Below are 20,746 nucleotides of genomic sequence, written 5' to 3'. Positions count from 1 at the left end.
CCATTTATACTACTCTACAGAGTACCCATGCAAGTGGTGGTTTATAGATCTTAAGACTAAATGTTCCTTTTTGGGCTTTGGGATGACTTATGTGACTAGCCCACTGTATTCGTCAATGTTATCCACAGAAATAGATCAACTTTATATATACATACATATATATTTGTGTGTATGCACATATGTACATATATACACACATATATATGTGTGTTCACATATGTACATATATATACATAGTTTTCAAAATGTTCATAAAAATCCACATTATAAAAAAATTACAAAACTATGCAGGCATTTTAAAAAGTATTCGTTTCAAGATAAACTTATCTTTTTATTTTCCTTGCCATGAATTTTCTGAAGTTTCCTCATGTGTTTGTGTGTATGTGTATAAAATTTTATGCATAGATTATTGTTCAACTATATGAAGAGATTTATTATAAAGAGTTGGGCCACATGATTTTGGAGGCTTGGAAGTCCTATAATCTTCCATTTGCAAGCTGATGACTCAGAAAAAGACAATGACGTTATTCCAGTCTCAATATGATTATTTCAGAACTAGAAGAGTCGGTTAATTTCCAGCCCAAGGGTGGGAGAAGAACAATGTCCCAACCTCCATAGGCAGGCAGGAAGAAAAATGAAGCACATTTTTCCTTTCTCACTCTTTGATTTCCTCTAGGCCTTCAGCGGATTGAATGTCTACCATCCAGTGGCATTGAGGAGAGCAACCTACTGAGTTCACTGATTCAAATGTTAATTAAATTCAGAAAACTCTCATGGATATACACAGGAATGTTGTTTCATCAGGGTAAGCCAATTGAGGCAACAATAGAATGACTACCACCCCTACTCACAGAACTTCTTGGTACAATTAGAGAACCTGTCTCCTGTCAAGTGTAAAATAGTGAAGTTATCTCTGTTTCATGACTAGCTTTCCTAATTTGCTACATATCTCTGGGTTTATTTACATGACCCCACCACTGTCATTCATAATGAGTTTCTGAGCTAGCTAGGTTGCTAAATGTTATTGAATATCTACTATAAACAAAGTTATGCACTGACAGTTTTTCATTTATTAACATATTAAGGCTAACAGTAGCCCTATCATTATCATCTCATATTTGGAGTTAAGGAGACTGAGATGTAGCATAGTTAAAATATCTTGCACAGTCACACTGTTGGAATTCATATATCCCATCCCAGCACAGCAAAGAATCCAACCCTAGGAAATGTCTGCAGAGACATTGCTCTTATGCTCTCACTGTCCCCCAAAGTGACAAATCCATTCAGGAGCACACTCAAAGCTTCAAAATATCTAGGCAACCTAAAGAAAATCAATTGATTTCATACATTCTGACTTCATGGTTTCTACATCTGTGTTTTGAATATATTTCTTGTTTCCGGATCACCTAATAAATGTATTATCTTATTCTAATTTATTTATTCCTTAGAAACTATGGTAAAGAAACAACATGTTCTTTTGTTTTTTTAAAGATTTTTTATTTATTTATTTGACAGGTAGAGTTACAGAGAGTGAGAGAGAGAGAAAAGTCTTCCTTTCATTGGTTTACCCCCCAAATGGCCACTACAGCTGGCACAGCGCCGATCTGAAGCCAGGAGCCAGGCACTTCCTCCTGGTCTCCCATGTGCATGCAGGGGCCTAAGCACCTGGGCCATCCTCCACTGCCCTCCTGGGCCACAGCAGAGAGCTGGATTGGAAGAGGAGCAAACGGGACTAGAACCCAGTGCCCATATGGAATGCTGGCGCCTTAGGCGGAGGATTAGCCAAGTGAGCCACAGTGCCAGGCCCCTTTTCTTTTGAAATATTTATACCACTTTCATTAGGTGCAAAAATAGTTCTGTAACATAAAACTCAACACAAAGGAGTTGAACAAAATAATTTGTGATAATTAAGTTATAAAATCAAATGAAAAATTTATTTTATATGAAGAACATTCCCCTCTCCCAGATCACTTGGAAATTAAGAAAATAAAGACAAAGAATGTAGTGCAGATGGTAAACTTGAACTCAGTCTACTCATAAGTCTCTAGTTACTCTGTAGAAAGAGAGCCCAAGAAGGTGACATTCGCAATTCTCCTGACATTTTCAAGAAAGAAATTAAATCTCATAATGAACATAATAGTACTGTGATTCCATGAATAAAATAATGTATGGCCCGTAGGTAGGACCAGATTTTATTTGTGGTTCTAAATTATTTGAAATTCTTTCCAACCCCTGCTTACTTCCAGAAATACCCGAAAGACAGGAAAAAAAAAAAAAGCCTTGTCTTTAGAGACAATACAATAGTAGAAGGCATGATCATTCACTCAAAATCAGATATATAAATTCTGTATTTAGAAAACAAAAGTTTCTAAATATATCAGAAATCAATTCCTCCAAATTAGAATATGCTGTTTTCCCTGCAAATTCTTCACTTACTAGGCAACTGTAAACCACCAGTGATACAGCAAGTTGGTTCATAAGTGCAAGAAGATTCTGCGTGTTGTGGCCCAGGTGCCACATTCATCATTGGTCCACAGGAACTGGATTCGGGGTTCTGAGATGGGCATTGGCTGGATTCACATTCAATTGTTTGGCAGTTCTTGGACACAGAAGTCTTGAGTGGACTGCACTTTGCCATGTAGCTTGCAGGCTGGCGGCTCTGGGCTACAAAACCCATTTGCTGGCGGCTTCCTGACTGGCACCGCTGAGAGGCACACTCTGACACGGCTGAAGCACTTTGTGATTGGCATGCTGTCTTGTCACAGGGCTTGGAATTGGAACAAGTTGTTTGAACAATTCTGGGGAAGCAGGTTCTTTGAACACAGGAGTTACCTGGGAACAGGTTCTGCTCACAACTGGTCAGTTGGCAGCTGGAGGATTTACTGCAGGTTTCTTGAAAGTTGTCCAAGAGCCATGTTCTGCTGTAGCAGCTGCTGGGCAAACACAATCCATCGTCAAAACTCATAGGATTAGAGGCATGTGTGATGGCAGAGAGGGTAGGGGCGTTGAAGCTCCGGAGTGACTGGCATTGGTTATGGGACATGCTGCTAAAACTCCTAACTGAAGTTGTTCATAAGCACAGAACATGCCGAGTTTTAAGATGGAATTATTTGCTGCGGAGATTATATATTAGTCGGAAAACTGGGTGTTGCCTTCTTTTCAAGACTCCTTTGCTCCTCATTGCTTCAGCTAATTTGAAGGATAACATCTCATTAGCACGTTCTTTAGTTGTATATGAGATGTTGTCTTACTAACAAAGATGCAAGTCGTTTTCGAGTCTTCTGAATGCTTTCATGTTAGTTCCAAAGATGACTCAGCAGGGTGGGGTTTGTCACAGGTGAGTCCCAGCATGTCACCCAAGCTAACTTTTTTTCCCTGAGCCAACATGATTGTTTTACTAGGTAGACAACAAGGAATGCAGGTGGAAACAGCCAATTGATTACTTCAGCTCTGGAGTTTCAAAGATGTCAGCTTAGCAGAATATGGTGCTATCGTGTCTAAGACACTTTTGGACAGATGTAGGTCTCACTGAGCCCACCGTCATTCCACTCAGATCCGGGTCTCTTCTCTCTCTCTCTCTCTCTCTCTCTCTCTTTTTAAAGATTTATTTTATTTATTTGAAAGAGTTACAGAGAGAGGTTGGGTCTCTTCTTTTGATCAAGGTGTGAGAGGATTCTGCTATGGTATTCCTTCTCACTGTCCACCCAAAGCATTCAATGTGGCCATGGTCCTACCAGCGACGCTCTGTCAGTTTCTCCTCATCGCCAGCTTGAAGGCCCCTGTATGAAAATGTTCTCCCCCTTCCCATTTACCACTGGATTTTAACTCCTACTTTATTATGACTGCACTTTGCAGCAAATAGTGCATTTTCTTGTATTGTGCTTCTCCAAAGTTGACATTTTTTCTTTATAGCAAACTTCATGTGAGCTTTTCCTTTTTGTTTACTCGGCTTTTTGCTTTTCAAATGATCAGCTCCTATGTGTGTTGCGTTTCTCTGCTGTACTTAGCACAGTCTCGTATGCATGGCACTTCTGTAACACATTCTATAATTTACTTGGCTCAACTCAAGAGTATGTAACAGAACAGAAATATATTCTTTGTACAGTATCTTAGTCTCCTTCTCTTGGCTCTCAAGAAACGCAAGGACATTCAGGAACACCGAATACATTATATAAAAAGCTATGGATGCTATAGTGTATTTACTGGGACACAACCTAATACATCTAGTTTGACTGGCTGAACAATAAACTTGCATACAACTCCTTTGTAATATATGTGAGTTACTTTAATTTTGAATCCTTACTCCCATACTTTCATTCTGCCCTTCACATGAACCCTATTTAAACCGCTTAATTCTCGTGCATGATTGTATTTATGATTGCAAAGGGATTTCCACTGCTGTGACCTTTCTTGTTTACCTATTAAATGGTTCTCAATGCCGTTACCCTGAAAATATCATACTAATATAAGATATTAATAATAGGGGAAGCTGGGTGTGGGATCTATGGCAACTCTTTTGTACTACTTCACAATTTTGAAATTTTGCAATTTTGTAAATTTAAAACTAATCTGAAATAATACATTAATTTATAAAAAAGTTTAAAAAAAGAGATTGCATTTTGCCTCATTGAATGCACAGGCATTTCATGTTAATCCAAAATTAAAAAAAAATAAAGACTGTAAATTATCTCAGTAACATAAAATAATAAGATCCATTTCCCCAAGCCTTGCCTGTAGCAACTTGTAAGAGCTGGTTCTTTTCTAACCCTTTTTTTCTAACGTCAGCTCTTATTTCTCATTGTCCAATATGCTCCATCTTCAAAGGCCTTCCATGTTCTTTGAGTTTGGCAAGACTTTCCTTGCCTTTGTGATTTGTGTATGTGCTGCCTTCTGGTTTCATCCTGCCAGGACCTTCTCACATCTTTACACGGCTCTTTCCATGATCTGGTTCTCAGCCCTGGAGTTACTTCTTATATCAATTTCCCCCTGAAGGAAAGATTCCTTCTCAGAGTCTAATGTTCTCATTCAGGTAACTTAACTTATGATAATTTTGTTTCTTCATGTTGCCTTTACTTTGAATTCTATGAAGGCAAAAAGCATCATGCTAGGGCATTATTTTGTTGGAGAACAGTGCCTGGCTGCCACATAGTAAGATCTCTATAAATACAACTTTGAAAAACTGATGGATGTGAGGTGCTCAATAAAAATATACCCAAAGTGTAATTGAATATCTGAAGGAAGATAATTTTGAGATTTTTGGTATACCCCATATGTTGGAGAATTGGCAAGGGTACTGAACTTAAAGAAAAACTGGCTAGTATGCTGTGAATAAAGAAAGATGTAACAAAGCAGTGACTATGCCTACCTTTCATTGACCCCTTAGTGAAATAAAAACAACATCATTAAGAAAACCACCAATTATGGCACAAGCTGAGTCAGTTATTTTAAAATAATGCTTGATTGTATTGGGTGTGTTTGAAAAGCTTTTATCATGAAAAGGGGCAATACTTTTCACTTCCAGCAGAGTCTGATTGCTAAGCTGTGTGGACAAATTCAGGACATCATATAGGCAGGAGTCTTACAACTGGCACCAGCAGCCAGCCTTCTGATTAACCTCACAACATGTAGTAAATGAGTGAATACCAGGGCAATCCCAAATCTCCAGCTGTCAGGTGATGTTAGGTCTGTCATGTGTGAATAAGGCCAACCCAGGAGTTATTTTCTCTTTGGGATGAGAAATTAACTTGAACATTCTCTTTAATTGAGTGCTGAATTATTGGGTGTTTCTCCATATAACTTCATTTTATTTTATTCAATGGGTAAGTACAAATTTTTGGCATTTCTAGATTTATAGAAGGAGTCACCTGCTTTTTACTACATAAAGATGTAAGCTAGGACAACTGGTTACCTTGGAATTGTTTTCATGCGGCCTACTGCAAACTAAGTATTAATTTTGTAGACAAATGAATTATGATAATTATGTAGTATACATACTAATATTCATGAGAAATAGATATAGCTAGTTGCTTCATTGCGTGTGGTGACTGCAAGCTGTTGCCCAAATGGTTGAATAATTCCATGGTCTGGTATTGAACACAAATAATTGCAGCTGCACTGGCACACTCTAACCATCAGAGGGCGGACGGTCGACTTTCGATATGAGAAAGCAATAAAATACAAGGATTCTAGAAGCAGAATGCAGGATTCTTCCTATTTATTTATTTATTTTTAAATTTTATTTAAGGAATACAAACTTTATGCATTTCATATATACAAATTCAGGAACATAGTGATCCTTCCCACCCCATCTCCCTCCATCCTGCACTCCCACCCTTCCTCCTCTTCCCTCTCCCATTCGCATTACTTTTTACAAAGATCTATTTTCAGTTAACTTTTTACTCATAGGATTAACACTACACTAAGTAGAGAGTTCAAAAAACAGTATGAAGGAAAATCAAACAAAATAATTTGTTGCTCAACAGTCACGACAGGGCTGTTCAAAATCATCATCACATCAAACAGTGTCTATTTCATTCTTACAGGTTACCTTTTAAGTACTCTATTAGTAAAATAAGCCAGTCCCAAAAAGACAGATATCATATGTTCTCTCTTATCTGTAGTAACTAACAGAGAAAGCAGGATTCTTTTTATTTATTTGAAAAGCATAATTATAGAGAGGCAGAGACAGAGGGAGAGGTAGAGAGAGATTGTCCATCCACTAGATCACTCCCAAATGACCGCAATGGCTGGAGCTAGGCCTATCCAAAGCCAGAAGCCAGGAGCTTTTTCTGGGTCTCCCATGTGGGTTCAGGGGCCAAGCACTCGGGCCATCTTCTATGGCTTTTCCAGGCTATAGCAGAGAGCAGGATTGGAAGTGGAGCAGCGGGTATCAAACTGGTGCCCATATGGAATGCTGGCACTGCAGGTGGCAGTTTTACCCACTATGCCACAGCATCAGCCCCAAGAATGCAAGATTCTAACAATTGATCTACCATCACAAACTGCAATCTTGAATAATTAGCCTTCTGTGTATAATTTTCTCCATTTTAAAGTAAAAAACTATAATATAATAAAATGTTTACTGATTAAATGAGATTTTACACACAGTAGTAGATTGTTTAAGACATACTGAGTAGTGCAGAAACATAGCTGTTATTTCTGATCTGGTTCAGGATTCTTCATGCGTTCAGACACATATCATAGCAATATCAATCCTAGATTTATATAAAATCACTAAACTGTTTTTAAATATAAAATATATAAAAGACAATATAGTATCTTTCTTATTTGAAATTATGTTGTTCATGTTTATGATTTTTCATATGCCATTCTTTTAATGATTGTGTGTATTTTTTATTCCCAGTATATTGAAAACTTAGCTTGTCTCCATCTCTTAAGAGCTCAGCAGTTGTAGATATAATGTTGCATTGTTTCTATTGCTTTATAATGGATTATAGTGGCTAGCTTGGACTTCTAATCACTTGCTTAGTCACATTAAAGTGAAAAATAAAATAAAATAAAAGCTTAGAGTCATTCTTAAATAACATAATTCCTTCTTCCTTGCTTCCCCAATCAAATTTATGGCAAATGCCCTAAGTTCATTTAAATCCTTTTTTCTCCTGCTATCAATGAGTCACTTGTACAGAAACATGGAATAGCAACAGAAGAATAGTAGGCCAAAAAGGAACAGATCTCGCTTTTAGCTCTGTTGTTTCCATTAATTCACTGTATAAATTTGGACAAGTCACTCTGCCTCTCTGGATCTCTTATAATATAATGAGTTTTGATTAATAGCTTTCAAAGGTCCTTTCCAGTTACCACATTCTAGGTTTATCTATCAGAATCTCAATATCTTAGCCTTGAAAAGCATATTATGTAGATTCTGGTCAGCTCTCCCTACTCAATGAAATCTTTACTTTCATTTAAAGACAAGTAATCTTCATTAAGATTACATATGAGATCTTAACAAGACAAAGCAAAGACTGAAACAGGCAGTTTAACAGTTTCTATGCATGCTGGTAGAAACCCACCACTGTATAATGAATAACATTACTGTATTTGAGAGAAGTCCTGAGAACAAATAAAAAGTTTTCTCTGGCCGAAAACATATTGGTCTACTCGAAAAGAGTTTGAGGATGGAAGTGACTATTGGTGGAAATAACCTTCTGTGAAATATTTTGGATACCATAGAACCTTTCTTAGACATTGTAATGCATACAAAAAATATTTTAGGCTACAGCACACTTCAAAATTATGACACTATAACCATAATAATGACCATTATGAGGAAAATGGAAATGGTGTCTTGTTAGAATGTGATTTGTGAGCATATCTAATTAATTTTCTTTTTTGGAAAAATACTTAGTCATTTATAACTCAAATATTAAGATTTTGGATCAACTAGCCAAAACAAGAAGGAAGAAAAGAAAAAGAAAACTTAAAAAATTCTGCAAGTCCTTCAAGATGAATAATTGGAAAATAAGAATGAACTATGCTGTACTGATAATTTCAGAATTGCAATCCAAATTTTCTATTCCCTTGATCCATTATGTCTTGGATGTGAAAGTGTCATGGTTTGTTACAGTAATTATGTAGACTTGTCTTTGGTCCTTTTCCCAGATGGACTTACTTGTGCCTACATGCACCTGTCTCAGAGCTTAGATTTGAGTGAAGCTATTTTTCTGCTTTTGTATGGTCCAGACATAGGAATTTTTTCAGTTCTCTTACATTTATGTGCAGTATAGTTGTGATAGTGTACCACCGAGATCATGCAGCATTATTTTTATGATACTAATGATCAGAGGTAAATGACAGCTAACTTACTAAAGAAATTTCAACTTGTAAAAACGAATGTGTATTTGATGCCATTGACATTCTTTGGAGACCGGTACCATAGCTCTATCTTGTTTATTTTTTATTGTAACTAACTTTTATTTAGTATGTATTATTTGGAAGATTGTTAGACAAGATTCTTTTTTGTCCATTGAAGAGTACAATAAGACTAAGCATAAAAACAAAACAGTATTGATAAAATTATAATGCTTTTATTAAGATATTAAAATAGTAATTTAAAGATGTAAGTACATGTAATGATAGCATTGCATAGGGAATAATCAATTTTATTGATTGCGGAGTCTACTTAAAAGAGATGAGAAAATAGTGTTTCAAATGGTTTTGTGGGATAAGAGAGATACGACATTCCTTCCAAAGGACAATATATGAACTCAGCGCTGCACAACATGCTCAAGGAAATGCACAATGGAGTATATATTGATAAAAGTGTGGATGTGGGAAGGGTGGAAAGGGGCTGGAGAGAGGGCAGAAGTGGGTTGTAAATGGCCTCTAAGAATTAGACCATTACACTTAGTGAAATAAGCCAGACATCAAAAGACAAATATTATATATATTCTCTCTGATGGGTTGTAGCTAATATATAGAGCACACATACCAAAAAAATTAGTGTATATTGAACTAAGTTAATATTGTGTGATTTGAATGTTGTCTGTAACCCCTGTCTCTATCCTTATGGAACAGTGGTCTATCTACCTTTTAGTTGTAGATCTTTGTTTAGAGAAACATTGAGAAAATTGAAAGTATGCTATTGCAAAAAAATTAAAAGAAAAATAAAGGAAAGCAAGGAAGGAAGAAGGAGGGAGGAAAAATATCAAACACAAGTATTTGTATACTTGGAATCTTATCTATGAAATTTATGAAATATATTTCTCTGTATGTTAAGAAATAAAAAAGAAGCAATCAAAAGAATCAAAAATTTAAAGAAAAATTAAAAAGATTACATTAAAAAGCCTCCATTGGCAAGGGGGATTTTTTAACATTTTAAATGAGTACTTTATTTAGGAACAATTTAGGCACAAGTAACAGAAGTTGAAACTCAAAATGGCTTAACCAACAAGACACTTTATTGCTTATATGAAACAAAGTCCAGAAATGAGATGATCCTGTGTTTGTTCTGCATTTCTTCTGGTTCTTGCCTCTTTAATAGAATGGTTATATTTTCAGGCCATAGTAAGAGAGATGCAACTTCTACATACAACAAAATCCAGAGGTAGACAGCATTGCTTCAAGAAACTCTACAAGGACTTTGCCAGAAGCATCTCTCTATACTTTTACTTGTGTCTTGTTGGTCTAAGTTAGACTACATGCTCTTTCCTGAATCCAGATTTTCAGTAGGAGTCAGGATTCCATAACCTTGCCAGATTCAATCCTAAAACCTGTTCATTCAAGTAGTGTCAACTCAAGGGATAGACAGTCTGTAAATGAGGAGAGAAGCAGAAGCAAAATCTAATTTCTGTAACAGGAAGAGGAGAGAAGAACAGCTGGCAGAACAACTCATATCCTATATACATTATTCCCACTTATGTATTTGAGAATGTAAAGGTCTGCCTTCAACAAGAGAATGCACTGCTATTGCTATAGCTAGTTATTACACTCAAACCCAAGCCCAAGATTTCAAGAAGTAAAATACCACCTCTCAGTGCATCTTACTACCCACCATCCTGCCATCTTTCCATTCCTGGGTGACTTCTATTGTTAAAACAGATGACCTTATAGTGACAAAACAAGAGGATTGAGTTAGGCACCAATATAAGAAATTACTCTTAGGAATTATATTCCTTGTACCATAATAGAATGTATGTATGTAAAATTTCATCTATACCTAAATTGTTTTGTTTTATCAGTTTCAGCAATTAGTTCAATACATGGCCTCAGAATTCTACTGTGGCTTATTACAGGAGTCTGAGAAGTTTTACAAAAAAAGCGTTTTGACGATTTGCTTATCAAAATCAGCCAAGTACTCATTGAATCATCAGGAAGCTTTTCTTTTTGGACTAGACCCATTAGTAATAGCGTAACCACTATTATGTGCTCCCATTGGGCTGGAATGTCTAGGGGTAGAAAAATGAAGGGTAACTGTGAGTTCTGTAAAGTCCTTTAAGGGAACTAATATTCCCCAATTGAACTATTTCATTTTTAGGAAAAAATAGTAAATTTAGATACACAACAGGTGTCTTAAAAAAGAAAATTAACAGTATAACTTGTGATCTGATATTAAATTCAAGGAGTTTAGTTAAAGACAAAAATCGCCTCTGGCTCTGTCTTTAACTAGAGAAATAAGACAGAGGAGAGCACAACTGAAAAAAGATATAGGAATTCTATGAGAAAAATTGAATACTAATAGGACTTTATTTTGTAGTTATCACTCTTCAAGGTAGGAGAATGCACAGTCTAGTCATTTGATAGCTGAGACTGATGTTGAAGGAGATAATTGAGACTAGGTCTGGGGCATGTAACAAAGTATTTGCAGATGCTAGTTCCATTCGTTGATTGTAACAAGAAGACTGGCAGGTCCTATAAGGAAAATAAATTGGGAAGCAGAATCTGGATCCATAGCCAAGGTAAGGGAAGCCTCAGGTACAGTAATCCAAAGATCTGAGGCCACTGGATGCTCAGACAGAAGAAAGGCAATTCCTTAATCCACAGCCAAGGGAATAGGAATTTCTAGATCCATTGCCCTGGAAGTAGCACCTGATGGACACACAACACAGAGATCCAACATAAGTGAGCTGGCAAGGACTGCAGATGTTGGAGGTCCTGGAGTGGTAGGAGGACATGTTGGGAAGGACTGGATACCACACAGGAGGTTTGGCAGCTCATGGGCTCACAACAGTTCTCTTGACAGCCACCGTAGAGAGAGAGGATCCCAGCTGACAGATGCTGAAAAAACAAAGGTTAGTGCTGTCTACCAGGGTACTGGGGTAGGAAGAGACACAGGAGGATCCTGGAGGATGCAAGCAGCCAAATGAGCAGGAGACGTTTCCAGAGCATAAGTTGTAGGGCTTGTTGACAGGAGATGTGGTATCAGCTGAGTTCAGCTGAGTGACAGTGAGAAGATACTCTGATGTGTCTGCCTGCTCCCAGCCACAGTTATATACCCTCCATCTGCTCAGTGTGATGCAGTGTCAGAAACTTTGCCCATTATTCTGTGTGTCTTTGCCTGAAATTACCAGTAAACCTAGGCTATATTTGACTGAACATGTTCATCTTTTCTTAATTGCAATTTTATCATTCTTGTTTATAGAAATCACTTTCTCCCTCTGCTTCTCTCCCTCTCTCCCCTCCTCCCTCTTGTCTCCTCCTCTCCCTCGCTCCTTCTCTCCTTCTTCCTCTCTCCTTCTCCAGTAATCAGATGTGTTTGCTTTAAGAAATATTGGTCATGATGAGTATAATATTTTAATTATGGCTATTTTGAGCATGACTATGAAAATTTTCTTTTTTAAAAAATTTATTTATTTGAAAGTTTCTCTCACTCTGTAGCTCTGACTTTCAAATAAATAAGCAAATCTTTAAAAAAAAAAACCAGATTTTCTCATAGTCATGCTCAAAGTAGCCATAGTTAAGATAATCAGGAAGAGAAAAGGACACCATATTCATCATGATCAATATTTCTGAAAGCAAATGCTCATGATTCCTGGATAGGGAGAGAGGAATGAGAGAGGGGGAGAGGGAGAAAGGGAGAGGGGGAGAAGATGAGAGAGGGAGAGAGAGGGAGAAAGGAAAAGGGAGAGAGAGAGAGAGAGAAAGAGAGAGAAAATCTTCTAACCTCTGGTTCACTCCCCCAAATGGTCACAAAGACTGGAGCTGGGCTGGGCCAAAGCCAGGAGCCAGGAGCTTCTTCTGGGTCTCCGAACTGGAGACCAAGACCATTCCAAGGACTTAGGTCATCCTCTGTTGCTCTCCCAGGTGGATAAGAGGTGCAGCTGGGACTTAACTGACACTGCAGACCATGACTTATCCCACTGTGCTACAGTGCCAAAATATAACTATGTAAATTCTTACCAGAAATGTATTTGCAACAGTCATTGCTATGCACCTCCCCTATTATTTATATTCCATTTACTAAGCATTTACTATGTGTAAAATGTTAACAGTGCTATATGATTTATACTTTGTCACACTCTTATGAGATAAGATTCTCTCAAAATTTAGGCAAGGGACTGTGAAGTTGGGAGAAGTTATTTAACCTCCAGATAACAGGGGCTTTTCCATACTCAGGGCACCAATCTCATAACCCAGTTGTGTGTCTCCAATGCTAGCAGTAACCACAGCCTTGTAGTGATAACATGAGAAGCTCATCATGTCTGATTCCAGATCATTTGAAGAATTGAGTACTAAGAAACAAAAATAGAATTCCGAGCTGACAATATTTTCATTTTTTCTGATATATCTACCTAGTATTTTTAAGTCTCTATACATAAATTTTCACCTTAATATAGTCACACTTATTTTTTTGTTTTGCATTATCTATGACTTATTTAAAATTATCAGAGCTGAGAAGTTGTGATAAGAGATGTGTATTGACTATAAAGACTCAAATCTTTACTAGGTGTCTTTCATAAGAAAAGTTTATTGAGTAATGACATAGATGATTGAAGAGCAATGGCCATTCGTGACAATAACTATCTAGATTCTCTACTTGAGTATCTTAATCCTTTTGTGAAGTTCCCAAATATTGCCACTGAAGTTACAGCTTCTTAATTTCAAAGGGGGACAGCATTACAGCTTAGCAGATAAGGCTATAGCCCGAGAAGCCAACATCCCATATGGGCACTGGTTTGGGTTCTGGTTGTTACACTTCCAGTCCAGCTCCCTGCTGATGCACCTGGGAGAGTAATAGAGGATGACCCAGATACCTGGGATGACACAGGTCTCCATTTAGGAGAACTGCTCCAACCATTGTAACCATTTGTGGAGTGAATCAATGGATGGAAGATCTTTCTCTTTCTCTCTCTCTCTGTCTCTTCCTTTCTCTCTAGCTCTGTCTTTCAAGTAAATAAATAAATCTTTGAAAAGTAAATAATTACTTTCTAAGAGGATTTTTTCTTTTTAGTATTCAAATTACCATGGAGATGCTTGTTACAAGCTGTCTTCTATTTGTCTTCTCATTTAGCTAGTCGTCTCAAAACAACTCATGTTTGTAAACCATGAAGTTATAGAATTATTTTTTTTTCATGAAGTAGATAATATTTTTGGCAAGTAGTCTGGCTATCACTGGGAATAGTTGCTAAAAACTGGTATACCTTCAATTCATTGACTACCAATGAAATACATTATCAGAAACTTGAATTTTAATAGTGTGCTAACCTTTGCCAACTCAGTTGGGAGTGAGAAATTTGACACCTTAGAGGGAGATTCATTTCATTCCCTGCTGAGCTTCTCTTTTTCTCATCCTTCCAGAAAGACAAAGCAGCATAAAAATTACCCTCTTATTAAGTAGTTAAATTATCCTTATCAGTTTTAAAAAACAAGCCCAGAAGGATGAAAAAATGTTCTGGAATTAGAGCTGCCTTTTTTCATACTTATTTTCATATCTAAGTTCTGCCTTGAAGCATATTTTAGAAATTGGAAAGCAAAAAGCTATTTATGTGATTTGATATTTTCAACTTGCTTCATAAATGGTTGTTTTCTCTAATATCCTATAGTGTTTGCTTATCTGGCACTGTGCAATACTCTGTCCATTGTTTTTGCTTGAAGATTTTATTAAATGAATTGCTCAGTTTTCTTTCCCCCCATTACCTCAATTCCTCTTCATATTCTAAGCACTAAATCAAACTCCTCATATCTGACAGGTATTCACCTCAACTACCCTTCAACTCTTCAAGGACAACAACCTCTACTGTATCTTATAAGCTAGTTCATTTGAACAAGCCTGTGTGCACAAACATGGAGTGGAGGAATTTCAAGGGTTGTGCTTTGATATGGGTCATTTGGGATGGATAAATGTTCAACTTACATGGAAATCATGTGCATAGAAAAGTGAAGTGCACAAAAGTTCCAGGGGGTCAGTGACAGTATGCACACACATACATACACTCCTACATGTTTGTATGCACATGGAAATAGTTGTCTTTTTCTTTTAAAATTCTAAAGAAATGTTAAGGGAATATAAATCTTTGTCATAATTAAATATAATTAAATTAATCCTAACTAGTAAGTCAGGGTGTTGAATAATGAGCCACCTACAAAGTTGGTTTAAAGACTGAAAGTAGGGATTTGCTAAAAGCATTTTCTCAACAATTTTTATAACTCTGGAGTGTGAATATATTCTTGTTATCTTCCCATTACAGAAAACAACAGGATAGGATTGATCTTTCAAGTTCTTTATCAGCATGACAATGTTTGTGTATGCCAAGGGTACTGAATATCTTGGAATAAATATACCTATGATGTAAATGATCTCTAAAATTAAAATTATAAAACATAAAAGAAAGAAACAGAAGAAGATACCAAAAATGGGAAAATCTTCCCTTTTCTTGCATTGGCAGAATTAAAATCATCAAAATGTACTTACTGCCCAAAGCAATTTATAGATTCGGTGTGGTCCTAATCAAAATACCAATGGCATTCTTCTTAGATCTAGAAAAAAAAAAGATGGTAAAATTCATATAGAAATACAAGAGACACCAAATAGTTAAAATAATCTTAAACAGCAAAAACAAAGCCAGAAGCATCACAATACCATAGTTCAAGACATTATATAGGGCAGTTATAATCAAAACAGTCTTGTACTGGTACAAAAACAGGTATATAGACCAATGGAACATAATAGAAACTCCAGAAATCAATCCACACATCTACAACCAATTTATCTTCGACAAAAGAGCTAAAATCAATCCCTGGAGAAAGGACAGTCTATTCAACAAATGGTGTTGGGAAAACTGGATCTATGAGTGCAGAAGTATGAAACAAGGACCTTACCTTACACCTTATAGAAAAATCAACTCAAAATGGATCAAAGATCTGAGTCTATGACATATAGCATTAAATTACTAGAACTATGGCAAAACTATGCAAGACTTGGCACAGGCAAAGGCTTCTTGGAAAAGACCCCATAAGCGCAGGTAAATAAATGAGATTATATCAAGTTAATAAGCTTCTGCACTGCAAAGGAGACACTCAATAAAATGAAGATCCAACTGACAGAATGAGAGAAAATATTTACAAACTATTTAACTGATAAAGGGTCAACATCCAGAATCTATACAGAGCTCAAGAAACTCAACAACACAAACAAACAATCTAAATAAGAAATAGGCAGAGTATTTGAACAGGTTTTTTTCAAAGGATGATATTTAAATGATAAACAGACACATGAAAAAATGGTCAGGTTCATTAGCCATTAGGGAAATATAAAAAAAAATACAATGAAGTTTTACCTCACCCCAGTAATTATTGCAGCTCAATTCACAACACCTAAGATATGAAATCAACCCAGATGTCCATCAACTGATAACTGAATAAAGAAAATGTGGTATAAGTACACTTTGGAATACTACTCAGCCATAAAAAAATGAAATAATGTCTTGCAAAAAAATGAATGCAACTGGAAACTATTACACTTAGTGAAATGAGCCAGCCTCAAAAAGACAAAAATCATATGTTTACTCTGATATGTGGCAGTCAATATAGAACACAAAAAAATGTATAGGGATGAACCAAGCATTTTGTGATATGATTGTTGTTTTAGCCCTTGTTTATACTCCTGTGGAACTGTGTTATTCCTCATTTTTACTTGTTGAATATTATGGTTAGTGGTGAATTAATCCTGTAAATATAAAATGGATTAAAATTATGTCTACAAAAACTAATGAAGAGAGGAAAATGTAAGGGATGAGGGGAAGGGAGGGAATAGTTATAGCAGTGTAGCTGACTTTTGGAACTGTACTTATTTAATGCATGAAATCTCTTCTCTTTATATAAATTATTTTTTTAAAAAAACTTAGATAAACTGCATAGTACATAGTAGGGACTACATAAAATACAAGCTTCTTGCTGGCGTTTTCCCTTAGCAGCTAAAAAATACCTCCACACCTCACATGCTATTCCCTGATCAGTCATTCTCCATGTTGACAAAATGCTCTCTGATCTTCGCATGGACACCTTTTTAGCTCCTCTTCTTTGTTTTCTACTTTATGCTCTTTCTAGCTTATTTGTGTGATCTCAAGCTTCCAGTACCCCCTGTAAATTTTTAAAATTAAATAAATTCACAATAGGGATAAAAAAGAGAAAGGTGGTCAGCTTTGATATTGCAGTAGTAGCTTAATTATGACTTCTTTTAATCATTTTATAGATGGTAGAGCAACACACATACCCACACAGATACACACACACACTAGCCAGATACTATTATTTGGTTAAATTCTCCAAATTTTCATTAGAATCCCTTGTATTACTGCAGGTACAGAGAGTTTTCACTACTTTTCCTCCATTGTTAGGGGCACAGCATTTTTGTTACTTTACTTCAGAGACAGCATGAAGTCCATGATACTTAGTATTAGCCTCAGTTGTTTCATACTTTCTTAAACTCCATAAACATTTTAATACAAATATTAACTTTTTTAAAATTTGCAAATCTAAACATTTCTTTTTGGAACTTTAAATACTACTCTAAAAGTAGATATAACTGCAATTGTTTAAAAAAAAGAAAAAATTGTCCTCTCTATCTGTCTCCCCTTCTCTGACACTTTATCTTTTCAAAGTAAATAAATACATCTTCACAAATACAACTTGTCATATATTTCACTTAATGCTAAAGATAGAAAGCCATAATTTTATTAAATATATCAGAAAACATTTCTCTAGGAATTCCAACACATTTAGCTCTAATTATGGATACAAACATGAATATACGTGACTACTTCAAAAGAGTAATAAAAATCAGGCCGGCGCCGCGGCTCACTAGGCTAATCCTCCGCCTTGCGGCGCCGGCACACCAGGTTCTAGTCCCGGTCGGGGCGCTGGATTCTGTCCCGGTTGCCCCTCTTCCAGGACAGCTCTCTGCTGTGGCCAGGGAGTGCAGTGGAGGATGGCCCAAGTGCTTGGGCCCTGCACCCCATGGGAGAGCAGGATAAATACCTGACTCCTGCCATTGAATCAGCACGGTGCGCCAGCCGCAGCAGCGCGCCGGCCGTGGCGGCCATTGGAGGGTGAACCAACAGCAAAAGGAAGACCTTTCTCTTTGTCTCTCTCTCTCTCTCACTGTCCACTCTGCCTGTCAAAAAAAAAAAAAAAAGTAATAAAAATCAAGTTAAAATATTTCTTTGGATGCAATTTTTTAAAAATCCATTCACATGTGTACACATGCTCATAAAATTCTACCAAAGTGAAACATAATGTTGATAGATAAAATGAACCAGGAAATCTTTTTAAAATACTTTCATTACTGCATGTTTTCTTTTTGAAGCTGTTTCAGTCTGAAGATGCCTCCAGGCATTCCACATCAGTGCTTCCTAGCAGGCTGAAGACATGAATTAAGAAGTGATATTAGTAGAATACTGGCCGGCGCCATGGCTCAATAGGCTAATCCTCCATCTTGCGGTGCCGGCATACCAGGTTCTAGTCCCGGGGCGACGGATTCTGTCCCGGTTGCCCCTCTTCCAGGCCAGCTCTCTGCTGTGTCCAGGGAGTGCAGTGGAGGATGGCCCAAGTGCTTGGGCCCTGCACCCCATGGGAGACCAGGGTAAGTACCTGGCTCCTGCCTTCGGATCAGCGCAGTGTGCCGGCCACAGTGCGCCTGCCGCAGCGGCCATTGGAGGGGGAACCAACGGCAAAAGGAAGACCTTTCTCTGTCTCTCTCGCTCACTGTCCACTCTGCCTGTCAAAAAAAAAAAAAAAATACTACTACTGCATCCTACGAAGAAACTCTGCCACATAGCCAGAAAGCAGTGAGATTTGGGATTGGAAGGAAGATTTCTATATCTCTAGACCTCATCCCATCCTTTCTTCTACATAAGCCTTAAGAGGAACTCCTTATTCTTTTCACTTTGTGTATCTATATTCCTAATTCTTTTCACTTTGTGTATCTATATACCTGGCCCTCTAACATAGCACCTCATATTTGTACTTAGACTTGTAAGTACATTCATGTGATTTATAATTTGGAAAGCCTCATTTGAAATCTATCTTCAATTTGTTCATTTTTATAATGGACATTTCACAGATTTCAGTGCCTTAGTCTGTTCCATCCTGACCATATTGCTTCCGACGTGTTTAACACTCTTCTCAATGTGGCCTGGATGCTGTGACAGACAATGACTGCTTTTTAGGATGGTGAATATTTAACCACATTCGACAAACTTGGTATGCCCTTTATCTTAAAAATAAATCATTCATTCATGTGTTCTTCCCTAATATTACAGTCTCTATTCTAGATTTTCAAATTTGTATTTCTAGTCCACATCTTTCTTTTTCCTAATTCTAGACCTAGATATATAATTACTTCTTGCCATTTATATTTGGAAGTTACATAGGGGTGTTATGTGTATAAAATTGAACTTTTTCTCTTCCCTAGGAAGAAAAGGATATTTCTCTTTCATTTTTATAAGCAGCATTATGATTGTTTAACTCAGAAATCTTGAAATTCCTCCAAATTTGTGCAAACTATTCTGAATGTTTCACATTTTAGAAGTTCATCTTAAATCTTTCCTGTAATCTTGCTGCCTTCCTTCTAGTCCAGGATTTTTCAACCTTGGTACCATGGGCATTTTGGGCTGTGCAATTCTTTGTTTTGGGGAATTATTCTATGCTTGTTGTGGTGTTTGGCAGTATCTTGAGTCTTTACCTGCTGGATGCCAAGAACACACACCTCTACTTGCAATTATGACAATTAAAACATTGCAGACAATTACCTGGGGTGAAGAGTAGTTACAACATCAGCTCTCGTCCAAGGCAGGCTGATGCCAGGATTGCCTGCCTCTTCCAGTCTTTTCTTTACATTCTTGCCTGGCAGACTTTCTTAAAAACAAAAAACTGGTCCTATCACTCTCTCAAGTAAGACTTCCTAAATGTTTCCTAGTGTGCTCAGGATAAAACACAAATCCTCAAACCCGTTCCACAAGGCTGTGTGATCATGTCTCTAACTGCCCATATCTCTAATTCCATCTTCATAAAATACTCGTTACCTCTCATAAGCACGTTGACCTTTGTTCCACATTAAAACATCTGAAGTTTTTTTCTTGCTACAAGAACATTCCATTCTTTTTGCCTTGAGTACTCTTTCTTCATCTGAATTAAAATAATTAAGCCTTCATTCACTTTCTAACCATTACATTTCAGAAAAAAGTCAGATTCTCCAACTATGATTTATTATTATGCCTTTACTAAAACATACAATTTCTTTTTTTTTTTTATTTGACAGATAGAGTTATACAGTGAGAGAGAGACACAGAAAGTTCTTCCTTCCATTGGTTCACTCCCTAAATGGCCGCTATGGCCAGAGCTACGCCAATCCTGAAGCCAGGAGACAGGTGCTTCCTCCTGGTCTCCCACACGGCTGCAGGTGCCCAAGCACTTGGGCCATCCTCCACTGCCTTCCCAGGCCACAGCAGAGAGCTGGACTGGAAGAGGAGCAGCTGGGACTAGAACCCGGCGTCCACATGGGATGCTGGTGCCACAGGTGGAGGATTAGCCAAGTGAGCCATGGCACTGGCCCCTAAAACATACAATTTCTACTGTTCTTATTTTTAAACCATTCTCTAGACTGGATCAGCCACTCCATATGGTCTATCAATTGGTCATGAATAAGTAGAATACATCAACATGTATATGAACCCATTGCTTCCTTTATTAAGAAGACTCACATGATTAAAAATTTCATCTTAATAAAAGTATACATGTGGGGGCTGGTGTTTGGTTCAGTGGAGTTAGTGAGCACATGGGACAACACATCCCA

The 20,746-nt window shown here is 37.1% G+C and overlaps 1 protein-coding gene and 1 pseudogene across 1 annotated transcript; both read right to left on the bottom strand.

The window, feature by feature from the left end:
* Window positions 1-1,518: 1,518 nt before the first annotated feature.
* Window positions 1,519-3,265, bottom strand: KRTAP27-1 (keratin associated protein 27-1). The gene has a single exon (XM_002716790.5). It carries the CDS (start codon window positions 3,041-3,043, stop codon window positions 2,429-2,431), a length of 615 nt encoding a protein of 204 aa, XP_002716836.2. The 5' UTR covers window positions 3,044-3,265; the 3' UTR covers window positions 1,519-2,428.
* A 7,957-nt stretch (window positions 3,266-11,222) lies between these two features.
* On the bottom strand, window positions 11,223-20,050 carry LOC127482842 (keratin-associated protein 13-1-like; annotated as a pseudogene).
* Between the last annotated feature and the right edge of the window lie 696 nt (window positions 20,051-20,746).

Source organism: Oryctolagus cuniculus, chromosome 4, assembly GCF_051225735.1.
Source record: "Oryctolagus cuniculus isolate XC-2025 breed Fujian yellow rabbit chromosome 4, ASM5122573v1, whole genome shotgun sequence".
Classification (NCBI taxonomy): Eukaryota; Metazoa; Chordata; class Mammalia; order Lagomorpha; family Leporidae; genus Oryctolagus; species Oryctolagus cuniculus.
This window is presented reverse-complemented; position numbering and strand designations above follow the sequence as displayed.